This window comes from Aplysia californica, unplaced genomic scaffold, assembly GCF_000002075.1.
Source record: "Aplysia californica isolate F4 #8 unplaced genomic scaffold, AplCal3.0 scaffold00058, whole genome shotgun sequence".
NCBI classification, from domain to species: Eukaryota; Metazoa; Mollusca; class Gastropoda; order Aplysiida; family Aplysiidae; genus Aplysia; species Aplysia californica.
In genome coordinates, this window is record NW_004797328.1 from 506,306 (window position 1) to 516,644 (window position 10,339).

The following is a 10,339-nucleotide window of genomic DNA, read 5'->3' on the forward strand; positions in this document are numbered from 1 at the left end:
ACTCATACAGATTCCAGACAGACAGACAGACAGACAGACAGACAGACAGACAGACAGACAGACAGACAGACAGACAGACAGACAGACAGACAGGAAGGACTGATGAAATTTTGCTTAAATGTAGTAACGTGTATATTTTAAAAATGTCAATTGGAGTAAGCAGACAGTTTGTCAACAATGATAATAACAATATAGTGTAACATCCTGGAAAACGATGGTGGTAGCAGCTCTAAGATGAAAGGTAGCGTCTGGAAAGTAGGCTTGTTTTTAAAACGGGTGTTACAGCACTTATTTAACAATAAGGTCAAATAAGTGCCGGAGATTAGAGGTGTTACAAAAGAATAACAAAAATAATAAAGAAGAAGGAGAACAGAACGATAAATGTCTGATAGGAAAAAAAGAAGCAAACCACACCAGAGAACATGTCAACCACCAACAGGAAAGTAGACACACTTTAACCACAGATTGTCTCATATGAAAGAAGAGACGAGTTTCCGCATTTGTCCTTTTTTTTATCGCAATCTAATAAGCCCCAAATAATTTTCCTTTGTTTATCACGATGACAGGATCAGGCAAAAATGGTAATACATTGCCAAGCTGAATTACTTAGACAGTTTTAAATTTAGTGAGGGGCGTGGGATTTGAATAATAATGAATGGTTTTCCTTCTATGAAAAAGTTTAGTCATCCAAGCAGAACCCCCCACTACCCTACCACTCCATCCATCCCCAGTTCTTGTCCCTCCTCGTGTCCTTCCTTCAACTCTTTCGTTACATCCACCATCTTATTTTTTATTTCCTCTATTCTCCTCCTCTTCTCTGTCTGTCTGTCTCTAACACCACCCCATCGACCCCCTCCCCCTCTATTTTCTTCCCTCAGCCACGGTGTGATCGGACCTATGCTGTTACTAAATTCTGCATTCCTAAAGCATAATTTATACTTGAGACACTTTTTGACAGAAGGTGTTATCTGCAGTCTTCGAACCTTTTCTTTTTCTCATTTTTGATCTCGAGTTCATCGAGACCTTTCATCTTTACAGCTTTTTATTATATTTAACATCAAAGCGTAATGTAACTAATGATTTAATGCTGTTTTAGTTCAGTTTTTTTTTCAACAACAGCGTAATGATTATTTTAATAAATTGGAATCAGCATTTTCTACTTCTCCCACTTTTTGGATATACAAGGTTTTGTCGCACAAACCCACACTTGAAAAGGAATACGCTTAACAGGCTACCTCGAAGATTTCATATTAATTAAGGATTACCCATTTTGCACTAGATCTGAACAAAAAGACTTGACAAGGCTTATGGGAGCTCCCAAGCTGAACGGACGCCAAGAATATAGCGTGCAATAAAGTCCTTTTCACGTCATCAAGACATACACATGATCATGTCCTATTTCTGCACGGTTGCGCGTATCATGGAGCAAAAGCTGGGCCTCAGTTTAGTTACTGGTCGAGAACTTCACGCCAGGATTTTATTTTCATTTCCGAAAACGTTATGTAACGTGCTTGTTGGGAGAATTTTTACCGTCGTGCCAGTAAATTACTTGTTGTTCCTTGGTTCATCACAGCTAAGCTTGTCCTTTGCCAAAACATAATATTCGTTACGCTTTGAAAGTGTGGCTTACGACTGAGAAACTGCAGACTTTCAATAAGACATGACGCTGACACTTAGGAGAGGTTTGGTGCGTGACTCGAAAAATGTATAGGTCTAAGGAGTGGGGCGGGCGCAGGGGCGGATATGTCAATCTCTATACACACAGCACCGGACGAATGAAAGCAAGTAAAAGTCCCTTAATTAAAACCCACAGGGTGAGGGGCTCTCGTGGTCTAGAGGTTACGGTGTTCACCTCTCATTCAAAAAGTCCCGGGTTCCAAACCTGACAGCGACGGAAAATTTACTTCTTTATGATGCTCTCCTTTCGCCTCCTTTCCTGATATCCAACAAAGTTCTGTTGTCTGCTTTCGTCCCCACTTTCTGCCCTCCCCTCCACAACCTTTGCCCCCTCCTCTGGGTTCCAGACTCTTTCTGCAGCCTTTCTATGCTACTCCTTTGCGCCTTCTTACTCTTGTCTTTCAGTCACATCCCTGCTATTAAGGTAGGAAAGATTATAACTCCTAGCCATCTGGGAAGAATGGTTTAAATGCTCTATGTATCCCGCGCGCTCATATGACCTTATGCAGTTGAGAACGCCGTAAAACACTTACAAAAACCCCCCAAACGAACAACAACAACAATAAAAACAAACCCCCAAACAAACAACAAAAAGGGGGGGGGGGGGGGGGTGGGATGTGGTCGTTAGTACAGACAATTGTCTTGGACAGATGGTCGTTAGAGCAGGTTCGAGTGTAGGTAGTGAACAGAAAAAACAACAACTATTCCTTACCTCATAATGTCCGTGGGTCAGGCGCTCCAGCTGCTGGTGTACAGGTGTTGATCCGGGGGATTAGAGGACAAGGATGACTGAGTGTCACAAGAGGCTCACCAAGGTCCAGGAGATGATGTAGCTGAGCGACTTCAGTCGCGTAAACAGCCAGGTGAGAAGTCAGAATATGATGTGTCACGACGACTGGCACATGTGGTGCTGCTCTGCTGCTGTCGGGCTTAGGTGGACGTACGTCGACAGTTCTTTCCTCTTCTTCCTCCTCTTCCTCCTCTTCTTCTTCTTTTTCTTCTTCTTCTTCTTCTTCTTCTTCTTCTTCTTCTTCTTCTTCTTCTTCTTTTTCTTCTTCTTCTTCTTCTTCTCCTCCTCCTCTATCCTCTGTCCACTTTCGGTGTGTGTATCGCTCAGTCTCAGCACGTAAGGTCCACTACGTCAGCACGAAGCAAGACGTTCCGCTTGTGTGAGCACACACACAAACACACACACACACACACAAACGCTCTCCCTGTCACGGCTCACGTAACCGATGACGCTGAGAGACCTGGCAGTATTGACTTCTGACAGCCACCTGTTCGTTTGTCTGTGCTCTCTCTATGTGCCGGGTCCGTGAAGCGACGGTTGGTCGAGTATCGTCAATGTAAGAGGGTGGGGAGAACTCGTTAATGTCCCCCGTTCTGCGAACTGGATGTTGTCAGAAGTTTGAAGCCTGGGAAGGATATAAAGAAACATGTAGTTGTAAAGCGCTAGAGCATGCATTAGAGCGTGGATATGCACGATTTAAATACTGTAGTCACAATTGATTATAATTATTACAATTAAAGAATGAAAAAGACTGTAACATGCATATTATGCTATTTATTGTATTTATTGTTGTTGTTGTTGTTGCTGTTGTTGTTTTTATCATTAAGTAAAAAAGTAGGACGTACCAATGGCGCCCTACGACCACCCGCAATACTAGTACCTCCGGAAACGGCAGGAAGAGACCATGTAAGGAATGAGGAGAAACTGAGCTGTGACTCTGCCAGCTTATGGCAAGTAGAGACAATAACAGTTGGCTTACTGCATGTATTTTGCAATGGATACACCTAGCTAGTGTTTTAGTTTAGAGTTTTACAACACTCTCGGTACAAAAAGCTAATGCAAGTACCGAAGATTAGAAGTGTTACTGGCACTCTCGTGGTCTAGAGGTTACGGTGTTCGCCTCTCATTCAATAGGTCACGGGTTCAAAATCTGGCAGCGACCGATTTTTTTTCTCTAAAATTGTCTCCTTTCACCTTTTCTGCTCTCTGTTCTGTCGTCTGCTTTCGTCTTCACTTTCTGCCCCCCCCCCCCCCCGATCTTAGGGTAGGTAAGACCTCACACCTAGTCTTTTTGGATAAGAACGAAAAATCTCGAAGGTGCCGTGTTCAAATTGCGCACGTTAAAGATCCCTTGGTGGGTGGTTGGTGCCTTGGTGGGTGCTCTAGCGTGGTTTGTTTTCTCCTTCTTTACTATCAAACATCTATCCTCTTTATCTCCCCTCCTTATATTTTTTGTTTGTTACTCTCTAGTAACAACTCTAATCTTCGGCACTTATATGGCCTTATTGTGTTGCAAGTGCAGCGAAACTCTTACTAAAACAAAAATTCCTTGACGGTCCAAAAATCGGTAAGTGTAGGCCTCGGCCACTACCCAGACAAAATTCTGAATTAATTCCTACCAAACCAAAAATATCCTGCGCGTTCATATATGGCATTATGCAGTTGGGAGCGCCGTAAAACACCAAAACAAAATGTTAAAATGGTGTCACTAGAGAGTAACACCAACACCTCCCCCCACAACCGCCCCCTAAAATATGAAGGGGAGATAAGGATGATAAATATTTGATAGAAAAGTGGGTGCAAACCCCACCAGAGTTCGCCAACCGCTCACTTTGGCTGGTGTATCATTTGAAAGGGAAAAAGAAACGATTGCATACAGCAAGGGAAAAAAAGGAGCTAAAAACGAAATGACAGCAATAACAACAATTGCAACACCACCACTATCAGCACCACCACCAGCGCCACCAAAAAAACAACAACACAAAAACAAAAAAACAGCAACTACAATACATGTACTTACAAAAATAACAACGTCGGGGACAAAACAGTAACAGCAACAACAATGTTAACAACAAAATCAACAAGAAGTGCATGCGTATCTAACAATTCTCGAGACCTACCTGATTAAATTCTGTATTAAAAAAAGGAACCTTTTTTTAAAAGAAGTTTCAAATAAATCTTAAAAACCCAACAAAACCCACCAGCCAACAAGGTAAAAAAAATAAACCAAGAAAAAAAACAACTCCCAAACAAACAAACAAACATCATTATGATCAAGTAAAAAAACGAAGGAAACAACCAAGAAAAAAGACCAAAATGAACAACAAAGAGAAATTAAACTATCCAGACAGTAAAAACACAAACAAAGAAACCAAAAAAACAAAACAAAACTAAAACAAAAAGCACCCCTCCAACCCCCCCCCCCCACCAAACAACAACAAAGCAACAACAAAACCACATACAATTACCATGTGCGGACAAACGTGGAGGCAAAGTTGTACCAAAACAAAACAAAGATCTACGTGAAGCATAATTACGAGGCCCTGTCATGCAGAACACCATTAACACTTTCTAAACCTACCCTAGATATCAAATATCCTTGATGGGATGTCATGTTCTTCGAAATACAACCCCCCACCCCCAACCCCCCCCCACCCCCCATTTCAATGCAGGGATCCATTCTGTGCATATTTGTTTCCAGGCATCATCTTTTTGTACTCTCTTTTGTCTTCAGTTTGATGTATAATTTAACATCTTTATCTTATTTAATGAAGTAAGTTCGTTAACCTGGCTCCCTCAATACAATCTTAAACAATCTGTCACATTTACAACACACTGGTCGGACACAGACGTGAAAGTAATGACAGTAATAATGGCAGTGACAATGGCAATAACAGTGACAGTGACAGGGACAGGACAAGGGCAATAAAAATGACAGTGACAGAGGCAAATGACAATCCTCATTCATCTATCGGGGAGATATTTGTCTTGATCGCATACGAAGGAAGTGGTGTTACAAAATCCATGTACACTAACGCATACACACAACAAGAGAGGGCATAAGTATTATGCGCCGAAAATACCTCCTCTCTCTCTCTCTCTCTCTCTCTCTCTCTCTCTCTCTTTCTCTCTCTCTCTCTCTTTCTCTCCCTCCCTCCCTCTCCCTCCCTCTCCCTCACTCTCTCTCTCTTTCTCTCTCTCTCTCTCTCTTTCTCTCTCTCTCCCTCTCTCTCTCCTCAGAATAGAAAGGGTTAAGACCATTTTGTTACCCAGCTGCTTATGCAACGACAAGCACGTCTTAAAAACACATCGCTCAGACGGACAAGACGGCGCTCCAAGAATAAATCATTCTTACAATGACCCGGTACCGTTTACTTAAAACTGCAATATTTAATTTTTTTTTAAAATCTGGGCGATCAGAAGCTGTGGCGGTCCGGAGTTGGATCCCCGCCAGCGTCTGGTTATTTTTTCATGTCTCTATGGCTTGTTCCGGTATATAAAAATCATTAATAATAATTTACAAATGTTTCTACACCTCCTGGTCTTATTGTAGGTAGGAAAGTAGACTGGTTCGAGTACCTCTATTATTTTCAGAGGCCGACGAAAAATTTCGGAGGTTCCGTGTAGAAGTTGCACTCTTTAAAGATGCATTCACGGTTCTCAAATCGAAAAGAGTAGGTCCATTTGGCTGACGTCAGGGCAACATTCAAATTGACCCCTTTCCAAAAACTGAAGCCTCTAAAATAGTCAGTATAAATAATAAGAGTATCTTCAAGAATGGTACGTGGCAACCTGTCATGAAAGGGATGCTTCTGCGCGCTGCGAAGATAAAACGGCTTTGTACGTAACAATCAACTGCACTCTGAGATGAAGCTCTCAGTAACTCTCAGTTACTACCTGGGCTCTAGAAGGGCAACGAGAATTAAAAAGAACTAAAGTCTTACAATACATAATATACGTTTGATATTGTGCTGAGGTTCTAAGTGCTGTCGAAACTGTCTAAGACGGCCACCCATAGTCGAGGACAAAAGCGATAGTATTAGACAGGTGACCGTCTCACACAGCGTCTATATACTGTAAAAAACAACAACGCAGGGGTGGAATTGGAAAGTAGCCATTTGTGCAGGTGATTGTCTTGTACATGTGGGCCTAGGCGAACTGTGTAGGCTCAGATGTGGGCCTTCAAACAGGTTCGACTGCACAACCCTTTTTGTGATGTTCTCAAATGATCCAGCCTCTTGCAGCTTCAACAGTTCGGACACAAATAAATAGTTCTCTTTTCGAAAGCAGAGCGCAACCTTACACGAATAGGTGAGATATGCGGGAACATCGAAGTAACAATCTAAGATGGAAACGAACAAACTGGCTGGGCCCTACTCTGATCGGGATCTAAAATTTCACTGCGTTGGTCAAATTTACAAACAACTGCGCTACTATCCTCCAGCTCAGTTTCTCCTGTTTCTGTCAACCGTGGACACCTAGGGGCATCACTTGATAGCCAAGCCAATCACCCTACCTCTGTTGCGGGGTCGGACCAGGAGTTGGACAATTCATGGGAGTGATATTGCGGAATTGTATATCGGGGCATTCTACATGTGGGAAAAAATGGTCACCCCTGAACTGTCAGGTGCCGGTTAAGTGGGATGTCAGATATCCACAAAATGGATTCAGCAAACATTTTACAGCTCCATCAACACATTTGATTAAGAAAGGCAACTTAAGGAGGTGGCGGGCTATTTTGACTCTGCCTGTCGGGCCCGCCAGCAGAAAGACGTGGACACTCACTACATTAAATTTTATCACCCAGAAAGCGAACCAATGTCCTTTTCGTGCGACGGAAGTTAAGAGCCAAAGTGCGTTGAACTCATATAATCCATCTGAGTAACGGCTATTTCGATTACATAAACGTCCGCTTTGTTTGCCGATAGAATTACCTGTCTATATGTACGTAATGGGAGAGGAAATGTCGTGCGATGTGTCGATTTGATGCCTTTTGTATGAAACCTCTATTAAAATTTTGTGCCAAGGGCACAGATGAAAACAGAAAACCAATTCCCTTTAAAGAAGGATAAGTAGGATTACATCTCATATCATAATCTAATATGGCAATCGAAAATCTCTTAAGGCACTTAAGGTTCTTGCCACTATATCCCTGGAATCTGTGTACACCTCAAAGCCCCCCATTTTTAGTGAGCGCCATCGTGTGTGACAAATCTAACAAAGCGACGAATCTCAGGCGCGTCCACACTCCGTTTATGTTGTTCCGCTTACGTTTGAACTCCTGAAGACCTTAATGAATGCAAGCTAACGATTTCTCGGATAACGTAATCGTTCGGGTTATTACTTGTATAACGACAGTTAAAGCGTTGAAATTTACGCTTGCAAGTATTCAAAATGTGTTGCTATTTATATACGGTACACGGAGAGTAATGCTTTTCATAGACATGAGCGTGTTACTCTTTATTCCATCCCGTTGGTTTAGAACAGGGGTCACCAATTTTATTTTTTCGAAGTGGGCTTGATAACCGACACAGTGCTGAGCGCCGGCCGGATAACGTTTTGTCCTCTACAATAACTGAATACATAAGCAAACTGATTAGCTCAAATCTATAAAGTCTACCAAAGCACGTTTAATTTACACCATAGAGTTCAAAGGAATGGTGCAATCATTTTGGAGACCTAGTCATGAGCAAGCCATAAAGACATCTTCCAAGCCCCCCCACCCCCTTTTTTTTTGCATTGTGGCATTATAGCGGCGAGTCAAACGAAAGGGCCATAGTTTGGTGACCCCTAGTTTTGAGAGGAAAATATATCCTGAAACAAGTAACCCCCACAGGGGTTTTAACAGCCATATCCGGTTATTAAAAAAGAATAAACAAGTATCTTAGAGGCAAACGTGATAAAAACAAAGGAACAAAACAAAACAAAAAAGATAAAGAAAATGAAACGTGCATGCTAAAGTGGACTTTGAGCTTCGCATAACAAAACGATCTTAGATCAACACCATCCGATCACGCTGGTGCCAGGAAACAGCCAGAGACAACAACAATAAGGACGAAAGTGCTGGTAAAATAAATCCCCCCCCCTCCTTCTAAACACACACACACACACACACACATAAATCACCAAAAACCGCCAATCAAGTCACACAAATTGATAAGAAAGACCTTCAAGAAAATGAACTCCAGATAACAAAGAAACAGGGAGGAAAAACAAAAACAAATAACCCCCACCATTTATCCCCCCCCCGGAAAACCCCCACGAAAAAAGACCCCCCCCCCCACTACACCCCCCCCTAAAAAGAAAAGAAAAAGCCGCAAAACAAAAACAGTAACAATAAAAAAAAACCCCTCCAAACAAAACAAACTAAATGCAACACGAACTAGAAAAAAAACCCCCACTTGTTTAAGATTTATTAAAGTTTCACGTTTTTCACGTACAACAAATATTACAAGATTTATCAGTTCCTTAAAGTACAACGTGCTGAACTCAGCAGACAGTCTGCTACGTGAGAACTCGCTGCTTAGAGCGACATTTAACTCTTTTGGTGTCAGGTCACCTATGCATTACCACACCGACCTTTCTTTACACCAATATAGCTTGATCATGTGGCGATAGATCTTGGCACAAGGAGAGTTAATCCTTCCACGGGGCTAAACAAATCAATGCAGGAGCACACTATTTATGGTCCATTTGTTCTGAATAATATTATCACGCACTTAGAGGCCGATACGTTCAAGTCAGACACAGAAGACATGACGCATTATCTGCAATACGTTTCACGCTTACAACACAATAAATAAATAAAAAAATCTGGATCAAAGAAGACGACAATAGGGGGTCAATTGTTGAGAATCTTTGATATGTGATGGGTTCGTGACCTCGTTAAAAGAAAAGAATTACTTCTTTTCCAGACACGTTCAGGGGGAGATTGTTGAGATAAATTATGACTACATGGCTTACGCAGGGTCACCTGTGGCTTCAATTATTTATTTCTTAGCACTTTATGACTCAAAACTTTACTGTAACTTTGAAGCATTCTTAAGCAAATCACCAGAGTTATATTGGTCATAAAAACAGGCGTTTCTCTTCTTTCTTCTTCTTCATTTCTATTTATTTTTTTAAGTATGAAATTTTGAGAAATACATCGATAAAATAACGGTCATATAGTGCAGGGAAGGATCAATGTCAGACATACAGAAACAACAGATGGAAAGAAAAGAAGCAGGACCTACAAGTAGCCCCCCCCCCCCCAAACCAACCATTCGCCTTTTTCAATTGCCAGCTCTAAAACAGCAATTGTCAAAAAAGGTTCGTCACTCGTTTTTCCACTCGGATACTATTTAAAAATTATCATAAAATGTCCCAGTCCTTGCCCGTCACTCATCACTTCAAGTTCTCTATTTACGTTATTGTTGGTCTACCTTTGCCTCTTTCGCTTTCTATTTTTGGAGCGAGAACAAGATGTTTAACGCTTTCGCGCCGACTTAAGTGTTCCAGGAACGAAAAATAAAACAACAAAGAACCTGAAACTTTCAATATCCATCATTATTTTGTGTGGGGGAGGGGGTGGTGGTTGGGATTTGCTCCAATAAGGGTATAAACGTCCTTAAACAAGATGTGTAGAAATTAAAGGAGTTAAGACAATACATGTATAAGGTAAACTGTATTGATCCAGGAGGGATATTTTGGTTGAATGTACAAGACCATCAACATACAACGATTCAGCTTCAACATGGAACCGAGCTCATATATATTCATGTTCGATGGTACATATTATGCAACAATGTACAACTCAGTTACACAGGGGAGCTCAAACAATGTTTCCGTGGTCATGAGTCCCCCCCCCTCTCTCTCTCTCTCTCTCTCTCT

General features: G+C 41.7%; 1 protein-coding gene across 1 annotated transcript in view; it reads right to left on the bottom strand.

Annotated features, from left to right (window-relative positions):
• The window catches only part of LOC101852007 (sodium bicarbonate transporter-like protein 11), a gene marked incomplete in the record, with an annotated part of 104,177 nt that overhangs the window by 90,591 nt on the left and 3,247 nt on the right, over nt 1-10,339 (bottom strand). The window contains 1 exon segment of the mRNA XM_013079630.2: nt 2,390-3,092. Within this exon segment, the coding sequence (XP_012935084.1) occupies nt 2,390-2,394 (5 nt within the window).